The following is a 19,195-nucleotide window of genomic DNA, read 5'->3' on the forward strand; positions in this document are numbered from 1 at the left end:
GTTTTTATTTATATCTTCCTGCCTCTCCCAATGGATCGAGGCGGGATCACAACAGAGTTAAAAAAACAGTTACAGTATTCCAACATTAGTTACGGCTTTAGCCTTCCTGAGTTCTATGGAGCAGTGAGTTAGATCCATCCACCTATTTCATTAGAGTTTACTGGCTAAATTGCAATGAGGATAAAAATTCAAGCAGAGCATCTAGTTCCGAAAACAGGCTTTTGAAATGGGAGGATACAATCAGTGACTAGAAATCACATTCAAATCCATAGTCGTCGTCCTCTTTCGTTTCCTTAATAACATGTAGGGAATGACTAGGAGCTGGGCACAGAACCATGGACAGCACCTTTGCAAATTTTGGGGACACATTTGGTACTACTGGGACTTCAGAGAAGATGTGCTGGAGGAACAGAGTGTGACTTATGATAAATGAAGATGTTGCTGAATAATGCCCATAAACATCCCCACCTCACTGAAGGCCTCAATGTAACAAGTCACACAGTTTTAAGATAACAAACACTAGGAACCTGAATATAATAAACTAGCATGCCCTCAGTTCTAAGGCCAGATTGTGTACCTTCCCACTTTCTTAGTTGCCCTTTCTACCTTACTCTTGGTAAGGCCTGTGACAGTGTTTCCCACAGCTAGGCTTAAAACATGGGGCGGGGGGGGGGGGGGGGGAGAGAAGGGGTTTTCTGTCATTTGAAGATTTGACAGAGACTGGGGTGGGGGAAGAGAAATTCCCAGGGGAGCATAGCATTAATTTGGGACTTGTGCATGGCAAATTGCCTGGAGCATTTGTTAGTAGAGGCCTTTGCTCCTGGTTGGCTATACAGGGAGAGGCGGCTGGTCCATGTCTTGACCTTTGCATGTTAGCAAGGCCTGCAGTTCATGGCACATGCAGCTGGGGGTGATTAAGCTGAGCAGGGTGCACCAGGCAGGGCCAAGGGGGCACTCATACCTCAATATAACCCAGATGGCTGTGAACAGATGAAGAGTGTAGGGGATTTAGACACTGTGTGTTGCTGGCTGATGCTAGGAAGTGGGAAGATCTTCGTCTCATATTCTTCACCTTATCAGTGTAGCAAGAGAACTCAAACACAATCACTATTCTGTTTGTTCTCATGGAGGCAAACCTCCGTTGTTGTTTTCTGGGCTGGGGGAGTGTGGGGGTCTTATGTCTTCAGCAGTTTGGTCAATAGTACTGTATTACTCAATCTTCCCAGCTTATTGATGTTCAGGGCATCTATCATGGCTAACTGATGCAGGATTGTTGTTGTTTTTAAGGTGCCCTTTGACTGAATTGTGAGAAATGGAATTATTCTGAGACCCTGACTACTTTGCTGGGATTAAAGGATTTTTATCTCAGTTTGAATTCTAACCATCTAATTTGCTTTTTATCTTGGTTTGAATCACAATATAAGTGTTATTAACAGCTCATTTAATAATGCATTATCTTCAGAGGCTGTTCTATTTTGCCTATGTATACCTTACGTCTTACTGCAAAATTCGTAACTGTTTATGTCAACAGATGATCAGTATTCCACAACTGCTCCTACTGTGTACGTATCCTCTTTCCTAAAAGCTTGTTTTATATTCCTCATTTTTCCAAGCAGTAGAGAATCCAGAGAGTCCTTTGGAGAGTCAATTTTGTTGGAAGGAAATACTGTTTGGGAGTTTACATCAAGTTTGTAATATCTGTCTGTAGACAAATATATAAGTTGAGGCTATGGAACCAAGCAAGCATCGAAATATTGATCATTTTTCAGGCATCATCAATTTTAACCGATAGCAAACAGCACATCCTAGGTTTCCCTCATGTTCCTTCTTGTTACACCTATTTTTTTTTTTTTACATTTAAATTTACCAAAATATTTTACACTATTATCAAGGAAGTAAGGTATGTTCAATAACTAGAACCTGTTAGCCATCAGAAATTATGAATAAAGCCTCCCGTGTCTTCTTAAGGAAGTACATTTAGCTGTAACTAAACAAAGGTACAGTATAGAGAAAAGATAAACTCCCAGTTTTGCAAAGAAACAACAAACTTTTTGCCGTATCCTTTAAGAATTAAACTTTAATTCTTTAATTAAGTTTAATTTAAACTTTAATAATTAAACTGTAAGAATTAAACTTGAGTGAATGCCTGTACTGCAGCCATTCACTCAAACCCACAGAAGTTTTGAGTCAAGACCAGCCAAAAAGGGCAGCTCGACTCAGGCTTGCATCCTTCCAAGGTCACTAAATGAGTACCCAGACTGTTGGGGGCAAATTATCTTACTTGCTAATTAGCTTACTTGCTGTTGCACTGCTATGATCTTTGGAATAGTGGTTATAAATAAAACAATTATTATTATTATTATATTTATTATTTATTATTATTAATCTGAACTAACCTTTCCCTCAATAATGAGTCTTTTAAAACTGAAACATTCCTAGCTTTCTGTTGCTCATATATTTCATATCCTGCCTTTTATTTTCTCAATCTGTGGTGAATCTCTTACTTTGCTATCTGCTGTGTTGAAAGTTTGTGTATCTTTGTGCTACTTTCTCTTATATTGACACACACGGTGAAATAAATGGACAAGGAAGATTTGGCCTGCTATAAATCCTAGCTTGTTTTTGCTACATTGTTAATATAGGCTTTGAGAAAACATCTATCTTTCAACAGTCCGTCTATTAACAGTCCATGAGGATCTTGGTGGTGGTGGTGCATCTTTATTGTAGCTTACACATACAGGTGAGAAGGCAGACGACACTGTAGTTGAAACAGAAACAACTACAACACAACAGTTCATGGGAGAAGAGATGTTGATAAACAAAAGCTATATGGGCAGATTAGACAAGGGTTCGAGTCCAGACAATCTGAAGAGGAGTGAGGCAAGTCTTGACTCTTGTTGAATGGACTAAAGGCCAAGAAGAGGTGATACAAGTTAAACTACCTGATAATTGTGATGACAGGTACATATATTTCAATGATCTTAAAATAGGGAAGTCCCAAAAATCCTTTCCTATGGCAACATTCATTTTTGGTGACGGGAATATGAAAGAATAGAACTATTTGGACTGAAACTGTAAATGTGCCATCAGAAGTGATTCACTGGTAAACTGTGCTCTGTTACATAACACTACATTCTTTTACAGCACTTCAGATCCAAGAGGAAATAAACAGATTGTCAGCAGAGCATAATTTTGCTGGATCAGTCACTGATAACAGAAACAGAAACATAGAGCAAGAGATACATGATACAGGAAATAGCAGAGTACTACTAGGATCTGTACTACTACTGTCTTTTTGTTAAAGAAATTCAGAAATATTTGACTATTGATGGTAGCAAGGCAGCACTGAGGTGAGGAAATGCCCTGCTGTTTTATCAACTTCCCCCTAAAGCACCCAGAGACTTCTTATAGGACAGTGGTTTGCAACCTGTGGGTCGGGACCCCTTTGGGGGTCGAATGACCCTTTCATGGGGGTCGCCTAAGACCATTGGAAAGCACCTATTTAATTACAGTTATGAAGCAGCAATGAAAATAATTTAATGGGTTTGGGTCACCACAACACGAGGAACTGTATTAAGGGGTCACGGCATTAGGAAGGTTGGGAACCACTGTTATAGGAGATAGAATCTGAGTTTAGTAGACAGTCATGGACAGATAATATGTCTGTAATCCTGATGGATTAAATAATGCACACATCCTGTGTTAGATCACATTTTTAGGGCCACACACCTCTCTGGGCCATAGGGCCATGTGAAAAGAGGAACCAGAAAAACATGTTTCTTGTGCTCCATTGCTTTCCATGGCAAGAGCTACACAGAGTTTATGCTCCCACTGTAAAACAGACCTCAAAATATTGCCTTCTAGTGAAAGGGATGGGATTTGTTGATACGGAAAGATTAAAGGCAACCTGACACTTGGCCGTAATCAGTTTCTCAACTATTTTATGAAGAAGCTTTCAGGTGGTGGTTTACTGCAGTACTAGCATACAACTGATAACAATGGCCATATCAACAAACTGTCAAACAGGCTTCTCCTCATAAATCTATTATCTGCTTAAGAATTTATCTGCCAAGAAACCATCTGATGCAGCCTTGACAGAACATGTGTATGTAACTGGCTTTGTTTTTGGAATATGAGATGGAAGTTTTCTATTCTTGTCATAGTTATTGATTCCTGAGCCATTATAAGAGAATTAGAAATGTTTCCTTTTTGCTTTCTGAGGAGTAGCATACTCTCTGATCCCATCGCAAAATATCTTCCTAAACTCTAATTAAACATTCAGTTATTACTCCTTGGCCTCTGCCCAGCTCTTTGGCAGGTTGCTCAACAACAGCAGGACCAACTTGGAGGAGAGATGGGAAGGGATTCTGTAAAGGCTTGGCAGGAGGCAGTCTGATAGGATTTTTTTTCATTCTCACTTTCATGTTAATTCATGACTTTGGGAACTGTTTTATTCTCAACTGTGAGATTGCTATAACTCCTTTAGACTTATGCTTAGGTGTGTGCATATGCTGATGCTACCTGACTCTGACATTGCTCCTCACTGGACAGTTTGGACAGGACAGGAACTGGCCACCTCTCTCCATTGAGCCTACAATAGCCACTGTGAGGGACTGAAGTGGAAAGCCACCTTGGATACAACCACAAAGAGGATTCTCTGCCTAACTGAAGCTGTAAGGTTAAAAATAAAGAAAGTCTGCTGTCAACCCCATTTCTGAGTCATATGAGCAATGGGGCCCTGACTAAAAAAGATAAAAAAGAAGGGAAATTTGTTGTCAATTAGAGCTAATCCCTAGTGCTAAGTGGTGGGCTGAATGTGGAGGAAATGAGGTAAAAAGTCATAGAATTCTCATGTCATATCAGGCCTTGGGTATATGGAGAGAGAGGTGCTGAATGGTGGGCTATTGATTAAAATAATAGGAACTTTTTTTTCTAAGTAGGAAAATTCTGATATATACCTGCATTTCTTAATGACTAAGTATTGAGTATTACCATCCAGACTAAAAATGGAGAACTGGGAGTGGAGAGGCAAGAAGTATCTGATACCAAATCAGAAGTGAATGTTAGTGGATGGCCAAACTAAGGAAGGAACTTTGAGGTACCAAAGAAAGGTTATTCTGATGATAAATGAGGCCTGAGATCTAGTAATAGCTAAACACTGAATGGTGCACCGAGATGGGACAAACTACGGAAGCACTGGCTTATTTTCTTTCCCATGCATGATCTGCTTATGGAACCTTTGATAAAGCAGTTAAATAAAGTTGTCTATTCAGAACCATCTGTCTTCTTTCTAAAGGAACTTTAGTAGGGAGGGAGTAGTCCTATTTCCACCTTTGCAGGATTTTTTTGGAATGTCTGCCTCCTACTGGCTGAAGCTGGGACAATATTCACTGCAGAACTGTGCCTACGCTTGATGGGGAGAAATATTTGGAATAATTCCAACATGGTTCAGAATATTCAAGGCATCTTGATACAAGAGCTATTGCACTCTGCTAATTGCCTGCTGCAATCTCTTTTGTAGCTGGCTGAAATATCTTTATTCAGTGTGCTCGACTATGGGACAACATTTCTGTGGAGCCATTAAACAGCTACCACGTTCTGTTTGGGAATCACAGGGACAATCATATCTTAGTGTTGACTATATGCGTTACATGGAGAAGGCCACAGGCACACTGCTTAGCATCTCCATCTTTATTTTGTAAAGGACCAATAGTGCAATGTGACTATTATCAAGCTAATAGGCCCTATTTAAAGGTAAATGCATGTACAGAAGAATAGAGGTTGTGGAATGCTGAGGTGGCAGAATGCAAGTGAGTAATCACTTTTTAAACACTCACACACACTAAAAGCTCCTTACAAACAGCAAACAAATAAAGATGGCAAAGAATAGATCCTTCTTGGGCTTGATACTTTCCTATTTTCAGGGACATTTTTATATGCAAGAGACATGAAAACAAACTCTTGTACCTGAGCTCTTTCTGCCATCTTGATATTCTACTACCCATCCTCATTACATATTCTTGCATATATAGACCAAACTTCACATTTTCTGTAACCTTAAACATTGATATAGGGCTCGGATGCAAGTTTATGTTTGGCCTGGTTTCTAACTAATACATCATTCTCAGTAAGTTCTATTGTGGATTATAAGATGTTTCAGAAATATGTAATAGAAGGGGGGCACCTTTTAAGCACTCTGTTACTGCAATAAATAAATAAATAAAAATAAAATAAAATAAAATGTCTGTATTGTGACCTGAGACTTCAGAAGAGGACTGGATAAAAAGCTAATCTAATTTCTACCACATGATACGTATATGTCTCTAGAATACATGCTTGATTGTAGGTTATGTATCTGCCCTGAAAAATGAGGCACAGAATTATTCAGTCAAGTCAATTTGACCCTTGGAATATTGGACTTCAACATTCCCAAGTCATGTTTGGCTCACTTATCTGTTCCTGCTTCCAGATCTATTAATTTTGCAGTTCTGCCCATGCAGCTCTGCCAATATGGCTTCCCTGGTGTATTGTTTCCCTGTGAGCTCTATACTGATGACAGGATCAGAAAACAACTTTATTATATCAGCCCTGCTATTCAGTTTCCACTTCTCATTTCCTGCATGTAATCCCAGTGTAATTCAGCATTAATTTAGGTGTAATCTTTAATACATCTGTCTAGGTTTAAGATCACTAACTCAGAGGAGCTTACATCTGTGTAAATGCACACTGCTTTCTAGAAAGAAGTATCACAATTATTTGGTAATGTAAGAATTTAAGGTATACCTCAATGTATCTTTGCTAGAGAACAGATTGCTCCACTGTAATATATACTTTTGGCAATAAGCAACATGCTGACAGATGAAATGGACATATTTGTACACTTTCTATAGCATCAATCATTAGAACATTATTCTGTTCAGGCAGGCCCAAATGCACAATACCTACAGATTTGTGCAACTTTATACTAATAATATATACTAAGATCTTAGATCCTGAGTTTCTCTGTGATGCCTTCAAGTAACTTACCTAAGTCTCAAGTAAAGTCTCATGTCTCTACCTTCAAGTCCAAGGCCTGTTACAGACTGCCAAAATAAAGCTGCTTCGGGTCTCTTTGGAGGTATGCTATTTAAATGATGCATGGGTCCTAAGAGTCCGGAGGTCGCGCCAAAGCCACACTCCATTCCTAAGCACTGGAGTGCTGCTTTGGTGCAGCTTCTGGATTATTAGGATGCATGCATCATTTAAACAGCATACCTCCAAAGAGACCCGAAGCAGCTTTATTTTGGCAGTCTGTAACAGGCCTAAGATTGAGTCTCAAAGTCCTTGCAAGATACTGTCAAGTCGAGTCTCAAGTCTGAGAGCCAACTTTAATGGGAGTGAGGAGAGGTGGCGGGGGTGTGTTTCTTGGAGGGAAACAGCAAATGTGTTAGGCAATGAGCTAAAGGTGGGGATTGAGGTCTGAGCGACAACCTGTCCCTCACTACTTATTGGACAAGCCTTCTAAAGCTTTAGAAGGATCTTTCCACCTCAAGCCTGTTGCCTAATGCCTTTGCTGTTCTCCTCTTAGAAACGCATCCCACACTCTGGGTGTGGGTCAAGTAATTGAAGTGACTTGAGTCTGAGTCAATTGACTCAAGTCTACATCACTGGAGTTTCCTTCAGCCAGTGGATCATACTGAGTGCAGTTCTAGTCATGGGCTTGTAGAATCATAGAATCATAGAGTTGGAAGAGACCACAACGGCCATCCAGTCCAACCCCCTGCCATGCAGGAAATCTAAATCAAAGCATCCTCGACAGATGGCCATCCAGCCTCTGTTTAAAGACCTCTAAGGAAGGAGACTCCACTACACTCCGAGGAAGTGTGTTCCACTGTCGAACAGCCCTTACTGTCAGGAAGTTCCTCCTAATGTTGAGGTGGAATCTCTTTTCCTGTAGTTTGCATCCATTGCTCAGGATCCTAGTCACTGGAGCAGCAGAAAACAAGTTTTCTTGAAAATCTGTTCTGGAGATTCAGGCTTCTGCCACACTTCAGTTTGACATCACTTTAACTGTAATGGCTCCATCCTATTGAATCCTGGGATTTGTAGCTCTCTGACAGAGAAGGCTAAATATTTCACAAAATGATAATCTCAGAATTTCCATAGCATTGAGCCATGGCAGTTAAAGCAGTGTCAAACTGCTTTAATTCTGCACTGTAGATGCCACCCTGGTTGACTTTCTAGAGTTGATAGTGGAAGGCGGAAGATGAAGCATTCCTCTGAGGCTTGCAAGTCTTTCTTTAAATGTGAAATAGGAATTCAAGATGTAGATCTTGGACTTCAACAGATAGAACAACTATTTTTACATGTTTAAACTTATGCAAGGGGCAGTGTGTGTGTATGTGTGTGTGTGTCTGTCTGTCTTTCTAGATTAATAACTTTTGATTTTATATTATAGAACTTTATAAATGGAAACTCATGCCAACATGTTGATCCTGCCCAGTTCAGCCCTTTGGGTTCCATCTTCCCCGGGAGGGGGGGCATAACACTGTCCATTTTCATGGCTAAGATGTGTGCCATTGAAAGTCTGCTTTATTTGTTCTTGTCTTTATATCTAGAAAAAACTGCAATTATTAATGGATACCTGATTGGACAGTTTAATGTTTACAGTGTTTGAAGCCAATTCACACAGCTAGTTGAGGAATACAGTCAGCCCTTCTTATACACAGATTTTTTATACACGGATTCAAGCATACACGGTTTGAAAATGTTCCAAAAAAGTATACATTTCAAATATCAAACCTTGATTTTTCATTTTTTATAAGGGACACCATTTTGCTATCTCATTATATTTAATGGGACTTGAGCATACACGGATGATCTTGGAACCAAACCCCAGCGTATAACAAGGGTCCACTGTATCTTATCCTGAAGGTAAAGACTTGAGACTTGACTTGAGGCTTGGAGTAAAGGTCTGGGATATATCACTGGGAAACTCAGAATCCAAAATCTTGTTTATATATTAGTATAAAGCTTTACATATCTGTAGGTATTGTACGTTTGGGCTTAAACAACAAAAACAACAACATGAAACCCATGGAAGCTGAATTGTGATAGCTTCAGGCAACAATGTTATCATGTGACAACCACAGTTATTATGTGGTAATCATAGTTACATGAATTGCTCCTTAGGCAGATGTCCCCAGTGAAACAATTGGGAAAAATATTGTGAAGAAATTCTGCTCACTGCTTCTCTCTCTTTCTTTCTCTGTCAGCGGACCCAGTGGTACAGATTGAAGGCAATCCACACTGTTGTTTCTTCAACTTCAGCCCCAAGATTATGTTCACCAAGGTAGTAAAGGCACAGCTATGGGTGTACCTGAGGCCGGTTCAGCATACCTCCACAGTCTACCTACAGATCCTGCGCCTCAAGCCAGTGACAGAGGATGGTAGCCGCCACATCCGCATCCGTTCACTCAAGATTGACCTGAATTCACGCATTGGCCACTGGCAGAGCATTGACTTCAAGCATGTGCTGCAGAACTGGTTCAAGCAGCCTCAGAACAACTGGGGTATTGAAATCAACGCTTTTGATCCCAATGGCAATGACTTGGCTGTCACCTCTCTGGGACCTGGAGCTGAAGGCTTGGTGGGTAAACAGAAATGTCCCTTGACCTCTTCTTTTCCCATCCTTTCCCCTAACATTAAACAAAAGGCCAAAGAAACATTATGGCTGCAATCCTGCATGGCTCTCTGTAGCTTAGTAGGTCTACCCCTTTGCTAGGCTGAGCCATATTACTACCCTCTTTAACTTACTGAACAACCTCTGAAGCTCCCTGCATGGCCACTGCTTGCTTTGTGGGAACCAGGCAGGATCACAGAAACATCTGGCTCTGTCCTCATAGCCAGACAGAAAATGATGACATTCATGCTGAGACTTCTAGAGGACCTCAGCAGATATCAACACTGAAGTCATCTTTTCACATCTGGCTATGAGAAAATACTTTTACGATCCTTCCCACAACACGGAATGGCTGTACAAGGTACATCAGAAGCTGTTCAGTAAGTTGGAGGGGACAGTTTGGGGCTCTACTGAAGGAGGAAGGGAATACCAACCTCCACAGCATCCCTAAAAGAACCTACACACATGTGACAGAAACATATGTATATGTATGTTCCTAACAGGCTGCCAGCCTAGATTTCCTAAAGAGGCTCACAAAAATGTTGGTCACTATAAGGTTTTTAGGACATGCTCAGTTCTGAAATTTGTGGCTTCAACATCCTATAGTAGCACTGGGGCAAGCTAGGCTTTGGAGGAGACATGAGGAATTCAGTAGTTCTCTTTTTAGAATTATTGTTGAATCAGATGTCTCTGTGACTTACTGTTCTGTGACAAAGTTAAGGCACCACATAACCTCCACACCACTAGTGAGCTGTACCTTGGGATGGAGTATTGGGAGCTTTGAATTTGCGCCTTGATAGCTCCAGTGATGGGCACATCACAGCCTCAGACAGCTGGAAGAAACTCTTGCTTTCTACTGTTACTAGAAGGCTGTAATGCTACTGCATGAAGGTCAAAGAGGCCCTTACATATCAGGTCATGATGCCAGTTTTACTGGTGAAGATTTCACACCTCTTATTTCAGAGGTAGGCTATTTTTCTGCCCCCACAGTCCCTCAGGTAGTGAAAAAAGAACTACACAAGTTTGCAAAAATTTTTGCAAAAAGTTCTCCCCCTCTAAAATACCCTCTAGGGGCTGTGGAGGAAATTTCTGACAGGTTTAACCCCCCCCCCCAAACCCTCCACCCCAAGGGCCACATTTTATTTGCAAATTAAAACTTATTTTTTACCTCAAAACACCCCAGAATGCCCTGTAGGAGCCCAGGAACACACACACACACAGCCAAAACATGGTGAGAATGCCCAGTTGTCCTCCTAGAGGGCATTTGGGAGGTTTTTGGGGTAATGTTTATTTTCTTTTTCTTTTCTTTTGCAGGAGCAGGTGTGGTGGGGGATTAATGTGGTACCCTAGCCTTCCACAACTGCCCACCTTGCCTTGTTTGATCTCATCTCTATTAGCATGACAAACAGTTGCTAGTCTTTAATAAACTGCAAAGTCCGTTTTCTTTGAAACTACAGGAATCTACTTAAGTCTGTAGTGTTGAAATAGCCTTGTAAGAAAGCCCCCTGGTATCTCATCTTTGGGAGAAGTGGACTAAAAATCCAATAATCAATCAAACAAACAAACAAACAAAATCCAACATCATACAAGTTTTTCTGAGTTACAATTCAGCACCTATCACCTAGACTAGATTCTAACTTAGATGTAGAAATATAAACAATTGCATTCCAATCCATATTAGCTTAGCCAAATATCATTCTCAGAAATTCAGAATTGAATTTAATATTGGCTATTAACAATATCTTGATTTGATTTACTGAATTACTGTAGGAGATATGTATTAAAAATTAGTGGTTTCGTCTATTTGGTGATTCTACCTTTTCTGCTGTCCTCTTTAAACTATGGTATTCCTTCATATGTCATTTAATAAACAGTCACACTGAGATTGTTTTTGTTAAGACTTCTTTTTATATATACAAAAATTATCTACAAACATATGTTCATATCTTTATTTTGTGATTAGTCTCTTGAATGCACTTCTGTTCAGCATATGTCTCTAATCAGTTCTTTTAGCTCTAATTATCTTAACCGGTGACACATGCTTTTGTAATAAAAGTGCAATGGCCTAAATCCAATTGTTAGTCTCAACTAGAATTGACTGAATGGATCAATGGAATGTACTTTAGCATTACCAAATTCCTGTTGATTCAATAGATCTGCTGTAGCTGGGACTGACAATTAGATCTGAGTCTAACATTAAAAAAAAAAGCAATATAAATATATGTATCTCCATATTCCCCACAGAGTGCCTTATCTTTCACATTTTCAGCAACTACCTAAGGGTAAGGTGGGTATTCTGACTAAACAAACCAATAGATGAGTCTAATCAGCATACACACCTCAATTTGATTTTAAAAAATATTTTGCTGGCAGTAGCTGATTGTCAAAATCCCATACTGCACTTTGTCATGTCTTACATTACATTTGATTAAGAAATGTGTAAATAGCAGCTAGTGTTTTAAATAAGCTAAATATCTATCTTAGTTACATAGCTAATTAGCATCGCCTGGGCCAAGCCTCCAAATCCTGACTTACTAGGCAGCAGACGTTGCAAGTGACAAGGGTCTGGTCTCCTGTTGATTTGGATATAGCAGACTGATGTTCTCATCACCCTTCTACAAGTAATCTCCAGTGTGACAGCTGGAAGCAAGATCCCTGTCACAATTACTCCTCATACTGGAGATTGCTTGTGGAGGAGGAGGGGGGGGGACGTCAGACTGCTGCATCCTGATTGACAGGAGAACAGATCCAATGTCACTCACATCTTCTCTCAGAGGCTGCTGTCCAGTAAATCAGGATTGGGGGACTTTTATGATTTCTATGTGTTCACTACATTATTAAAGACAGAGATTGGGAGTATGAATCAGTTATGAATGTGGAACTCTAGGTTCCATGTTTATAACTGTGTTCATGATTTCCAGATGTTTAATAATGGCTGCTTAAAGTAAGTCTAAACAGGGGGAAAAGACTGCTTCTGGGAACTGGATAAAAGCCTGAAAGGATAATGAATACTAGGAGTGGGACAAGACAGAGTGCCTTTCTAAAGAAAGATGAGGAATGGGTGGAACAGAATTAGATTAATAATGTTGGTTTAAAGTATGTACTGTATAGAGTCAGAGAGGGATGGGCAGATGAGACTAGCAAAATGGATTATGGCTAGCTAGCTAGCTAATGTATCTGACATACTTCAAAACTGTACCTGTAAGTGCTGTGTCCCTTCCATAGTTAGTTCTTGTCACCTGAACATGGAATAGTACCCGATTTGCACCTAAATTTACATCTTTTTGTTTTCTTCCTTCTAATCCCTCTCCTAGCACCCCTTCATGGAGCTGCGTGTGCTGGAGAACAATAAAAGGTCCCGTCGGAATTTGGGACTAGACTGTGATGAGCACTCAACTGAATCCCGTTGCTGCCGTTACCCACTGACCGTTGACTTTGAGGCTTTCGGCTGGGATTGGATTATCGCCCCCAAGCGGTACAAAGCCAACTACTGTTCAGGCCAGTGTGAATATATGTTCATGCAAAAATATCCTCATACTCATTTGGTGCAACAAGCCAATCCACGGGGGTCAGCAGGGCCTTGCTGTACACCCACCAAGATGTCTCCCATCAACATGCTGTACTTCAATGACAAACAGCAGATCATCTATGGTAAAATCCCTGGCATGGTTGTTGACAGGTGTGGATGCTCTTAAACCCCCTGCCTGTCCTGTCACTCCCTTCTCCGGATCCCCTTGGATTCCTGCTTCAATGATGCACCCTGACAAATAGCATTTTAAAACATTTTTGGAGAGAAAATTATTGTGGGAAAAGAATAAGATGAATAGAATTGTATTGAAAATCTCTGAAGTGACATCTTGCGCTGTGCAATAATCAAAACAGACATCATGTTACTGGAAAGTGGATGAGTTGGCTTGGATCAATACTTTCCTCCCTGAGGCAGATCCGAAACAAGCATTTTTCTCTTCTTCTACGAAACCCTTTGTTTGACCTATCACTGCTCAAGCTTTACTTTTACTGGCATTCTCTCTTTCTTCCCAACCCACTTTCTCTCTTGACTTGGGAAGCAAAATATGGTTCTAACATGAAAAAGATCATCATAAAGAGAGAAGACCTTTAACCCGTTTACAAACAGTGAAAGCTTCCTAGATTGTGATTAAGTTAAATAAAATGTTGTATGGAGCTATACAGATAAAGAGGAAAAAAAGAGGTAAATATTTTGTATTAAGAAGGGAACCAGCCAGCTTGGGAGATATTTGGCATTTTGTTTTTTGGTTGGGAGGGGGAGGGAGAATATAGTCTGGGAATCTGAGGGTTGTTGAATCTGCCTGCCTTTTGAGAGACAGAATCCCTGAAGAGATGGGAGGCTCCAAAGAAATGGAAACCAACATCCATTTAGAATGCTTGCCTGAATTGGCTGCATGGTTGCAAAAGGCGGTGATGGAATGGAGGTGTAGTCTGTAGTTACAGGGGTGTTGAAAGAACTGTATAACTGGAGGTTAAACTGCTGATTCTAGCTGACTTGGATGCTCTCAAGCATCCAGGATCCAACACTCTTCATCTCCATTGTTTATAAAAAAAGAAGGAATCTAACACGGTGAATTCAAGCTACATGTGTCCACTGAACCCATTTTTGAAACAGTAGGGAAAGGACCTTGGGGGGGGGAAATGGAGTCCATCTCAACTTCCTTTCCCCACTTCTGATGTAGTATGCATCACTACAAGGAGTTTGTAGAAGATGCAGTTGGGTGAAGACAAAATTACATTTATTTATTTCAGCAACAGAATCTTACTACTTTAAAGACCACTTTTGCTTAACATTTCAGTGGGAGGAATATTTACCCATGCATGTAAATAAGATAGAACTAGTTATTTGTCTTTGCTAAATGCAGAACTGGGTTAGACCACCAGTTTCCTTTGGTTAGTTTGCAATATGTTTTTAAAACTGGGTAATTGTATTGTTGCCACTCAGCCAGGTTTTAACAACACAGCAATCCTTGAATGATGGCATGAGTTGCTTTGTATTGCCACCCGTTCCAATGCTAAATCAATGTATTTTATTTTTAAATGCACTTATGTAGATTTTTACCCCATTTCCTGACTTCCATGACATTGTTGTATGACCATCCTTCCACCACAGGGTCTCCAATTCTGCCTCTATGATTTGAGGCAACAAGATGGCAGAGGAGAATGAAACATATGACATAGGGGAACAGAGCATTAAATCACAGAAAGAGGGGAATTATTTATAATTAGAAATTACATTTACGCAACAGATTGAATTAATTTAATTATGAATTGGTGTTCCTTTTTTCAAGACTGTAGATATCCAGATGGGATAATTGTCCCTTGGATGATGAAACATTACTCACCCATTGGCAATTTAGTATTTGTTATTTTTAAATGTATAATTTCCAGTTTTAAGAATAGGCCTAAAAGGGATGGATCACATAGGATTTCTGAGAAGCTGAAGCAGCTTCAGCTATTATGTCTCTAACACAACATATACTGCCAAAATAGCTTCAAACTGGTCTTGATAGTCAGTGCTTTCATTGGGTATGGGGCTCATAATCCTGAGAATAAAAGGGGTAGAATTGGAAGTTGGTAACAATTAGATGGAAGAGATTATTACTAATAACAGTCCTATAACAACTGAAGTTTTAAGTTACTGGTTACAGTGTGGATTTTCAGTTCAAGAAAAACATTCTCTAAACTGGAACCTATAAAGTAACCCATTACCAGTCATTGGTTCAAATCTCGTATGTGAACTAGAAACCTTTGGTAGCTAGTGATCACTGTTCAGCCACTGTCTGCTGAATTTCCATTTGTGGATGGAACAAAAGTTTGTTTTATTAGGACTGTCAGCAGCCAAATTATTGACTAAGATAGCCACTGAAATGTTGCTCTCATGGGCTAAAGCACTTTGACAAATGAGATGACATATATAGTAGATTTCATTTCATGCAAAGCAGTACATCATCTCTATTCAAAGAGAAGGAAAAGCTAGATTGAAGAAAGCTCCTTATAATGAAGAGATGGCCCCTTACGGCACTTGAAAAGTAGACTACCATGCCTTCATTTGTGAGGCCAAAGTATAGATTGTATTAAATCATAAGTCCCAGACTGTTTATCATATTACTCCAGCTAAACTGTGATGCAAAACTTGCAGTTTCTCAAGAAGAGACAGACAAGTAAGAATTTTCTCTGAAGCAGGCAGTATTATTGCTCCTGACTGGAATAAACACTGTGGCATTTTTACTTCCTTTTGGCTATTTTCATAGTATGAAATCAGGATCCCTGTTTCTCCAGAGTTCAGCTGTTCCTGCTGCTTTAGGGCTTGTTTCTCCACTTCTCTGCTTGGGCTGTCTAGGTAGCTGCTGTGTGATATGATGCAACCCTTCAGAAATGCCTACCCTAGGTCTGGAACCCAGGCGTGGAGGTGACGGACTGGAGGGGAGTCTGTAAAGAGCCAAGTATTTATTCAAGATTTTCAGCATAGAGGATTTGGAGCCAACCACCAATGAATCTGCCAAGATTACAGCTGCACCATTACATTAAAGCAGCTAAAAATATACCATACTATTTTTCTTGAACTGATGTTTTGACAGAAGTATTGACTATGGATAGGATGGATAGTAAATGGGAAAGAAGAGTCAAATAAGACTATCAAACTAATTGATCCTACAGGTTTTTTTCAGTTCTAGCACTTATTGTATAAGATTTGATGTGTGAATCTCAACATCCAACCCAGTTCTTAAATGCAGCAGTGTTTATCCTTTCCTAGTTAGTTAATACTCTTGAATTTTGCCATTTTACTTGGAGGTTATTGAGTCCCAAACCAGTGGGCAATGTGTAGATGAAAGCTTGGATGAAGAAACATAAGATGAGTTGCTGTGGAAAATTTAAAGTCCCCAATCTTAGCACTTCTCATGGGTTTAAACCTTAAATCCCAAAGAAGGGAACAGTCCCTTGCCCAAGACTGCACAGAGATCAGCTTTTCTGGACCCTTTTTGAGCTACACTGCTTCTCTTATTCTCTCTCTCTCTCTCTCTCTCTATAGCACTTATAGACTGAAGCGCTTCAACCTTTTAAGCACTCATCAAATATGCCTTCTCAGCTTGTTGAGCATACACTACATTACTTTAATGTATTAACTACTTGGTATAAATGAATTTGCGAGCATAGGGTACATATTGGATAACAGGTGAAGAAATGGAAACCTATGAGATGATTTATGATCAGAATCCCTGGGTCTGCAGTGGCCTGGAGTTATCTTATTTGTTTAAGATTTGAAAACTGCATGTCACCATGTGATGTATTTGATATTTGTATTCCATTTTTTCCTTTGGTACACTGAAAGACTCTTATAAAGATTTAAAGTCACAATAAAAAACCTAGTATAAATGTTCCCCACAGTATGCCACAAAGTTCCACAAAATTAGACTTCCAGAAATGTGAAAGATACAAAGATGCTAGTCATATTAATATCCCTAGAAGTAAAAACCCGGGGACGAATGGTGTACTCCCTATAGATCTATCTAACAAAAGTAGGTCCCAGGAATTGGACATTATTGATCACAGTACTTTTATTATTGGGGAATCTGAAAAGTTGCTCTATAATAATGTAGAACAATACTGCCTTTTTATTAAAAGAAAAGAAATCCCTAAATCATGTGGTTGATTGGAACACTTGTCTGCAAAGAATCTGGCACTTAAAGAGTGTGACCTATTCCTTAAATCCAGAGGAAAGTGATGCTAGTTTAGATATCACATATTTCAGTCATTCTTATTTCGCTTCCTCTGAAGTATTGAATTGCTCTGTACTCCTCTGCCAGGTATATCAGAACAATATGTGTTCGCCAGTACTGTTATCCAGCACAGTTCACTTCATTTTAGGCTTTTAATATCTGTTTTGAAATGCATTGGGCTCCCAGGTTGGTCCTTGGACCAGGAAAGAGAACCAAACCAAGTACTTGAAAAAGAAGACCTGAGACACAGGATTCTTTGACAAATTGTCTCACTGATTTAAGGCATGTCACTTCCCTGCTGTTTAAAAGCAGAATACATATAGCATATATTTAGCACAGTCTGTGAATTAAGTAGCCCAGTTTTGAGTCCTTGGTTTCCCCAAAAACTGAGCTTTCATTTTTGTCCAGTGAAAACAATGTTTTTCTTGTTTGCTGACTGTTTTGAAAGTGTGCTTACAGTATTTGCTGAAGATAACAATCAAAGGGGTCTTGAGTAAATATTTTCATTGTTTGGAAGCCGAGAGCTACACCATACAGAGCATCCTGGGACAACTCATGTATCTTAGTCTCCAATATCCTTTGTTCTGGGAAGAATAGAATACAGTATGATAATAGAGAAAGACTTGAGTAGGATTCTAGATATAGTTGCTGGTGCCATTTAATGGATCTATGCCATGTATGGATTTCATTGTGCTGTATTATTTTATAAAGATTTGTGTTAGAAGCTGAACAGGGGGGAAAGTATATGAACGAGACTGGCTTTTAGCAGAACCCAACTTTAAGACTATTGTATTAGGAACTATGCTGTCAAAACAAAAGGGAATTCTGCTGTCTATCTTTCTTTACAAATTTGCTTTACAAATCAGTAAGCATGCTTGAGAATTGCTTCTGAGATTAAAACCAGAATGCTTGGATTGAGAAATGAATTTGACAATAATCAAGCTATCCAGATAATTGTATGTTAACCTGTTACAAGAGAATTGTGAATCAAGCATGGTGCCATTTTCCTCAGAGCAATCTTCCTAATTCTGGTCTCTTTCTTCACCAAGCAATCTAGCATCTTCATTTGTAACAACAAAGGGCAATTTCATTAATATATTCCACATAAATACTCCTTAAAACTCCATGCTAACACGACTGAAATCAGCCAGAGCTTTGCTTATTTTCTGGTGATTGTCATCAGATACTGAACTTCCATTATGCTTTAAGAGGAAAATGTTCTTAGATGACCTGCTATGGCACAAATCCACATACTTTATAATACATAACTCTTCTCTGTTGGAGACACAGAGGGGGTAAGTGCATGACGAAGCTACTTTTCATTAAGTATAATTTCCTGTTGGTGGCTTTGCTCAGCTGCAGGGATGGGGTGGGGAGGGATGTATACACATCACTGTATGAAAAATGAGATGGTTGTGATCAAATTAGATCCGTCGGAGTTGGGCTGCTTCCAATGGGACATTTCCAAACGGTTATTTTTGAATGTAGTCTAGCTCGCCAAGAAATAGTGGAGCATTGTGTATTACTGGTCTAGAAAGAGGCAAAAGAAAAGCCGTTGACCCTATAGTAGCAGACACTGAAAATGATTGCCTGAAACAGCTTAATTCAGAGTACATAATTAATTTGGAGAACCTATTATCTTCAGGAGGTTGTAACCCGTTAAATGTTAATGAAGCCAGTACATTGCAGAGCCTATGATCAGAAGGGACCACTGATGGCAAAGTATATTAGGGAACCTCCTTTACTGTATCAAGCTCAGTTCATTGTGTTATGGTGAATGTAGAGC

At 39.6% G+C, this 19,195-nt stretch overlaps 1 protein-coding gene across 1 annotated transcript in view; it reads left to right on the top strand.

The window, feature by feature from the left end:
- GDF11 (growth differentiation factor 11) overlaps nucleotides 1–18,762 on the top strand; it is a 37,609-nt gene extending 18,847 nt beyond the window's left edge. The window contains exons 2-3 of the mRNA XM_042453945.1: nucleotides 9,255–9,628; nucleotides 12,976–18,762. Coding sequence (XP_042309879.1) covers nucleotides 9,255–9,628; nucleotides 12,976–13,356 — 755 coding nt within the window. The 3' untranslated portion in view covers nucleotides 13,357–18,762. The remainder of the gene's footprint in view (nucleotides 1–9,254; nucleotides 9,629–12,975) is intronic.
- Nucleotides 18,763–19,195: the final 433 nt, after the last annotated feature.

Source organism: Sceloporus undulatus, chromosome 2 (genome assembly GCF_019175285.1).
Source record: "Sceloporus undulatus isolate JIND9_A2432 ecotype Alabama chromosome 2, SceUnd_v1.1, whole genome shotgun sequence".
NCBI lineage: Eukaryota > Metazoa > Chordata > Lepidosauria > Squamata > Phrynosomatidae > Sceloporus > Sceloporus undulatus.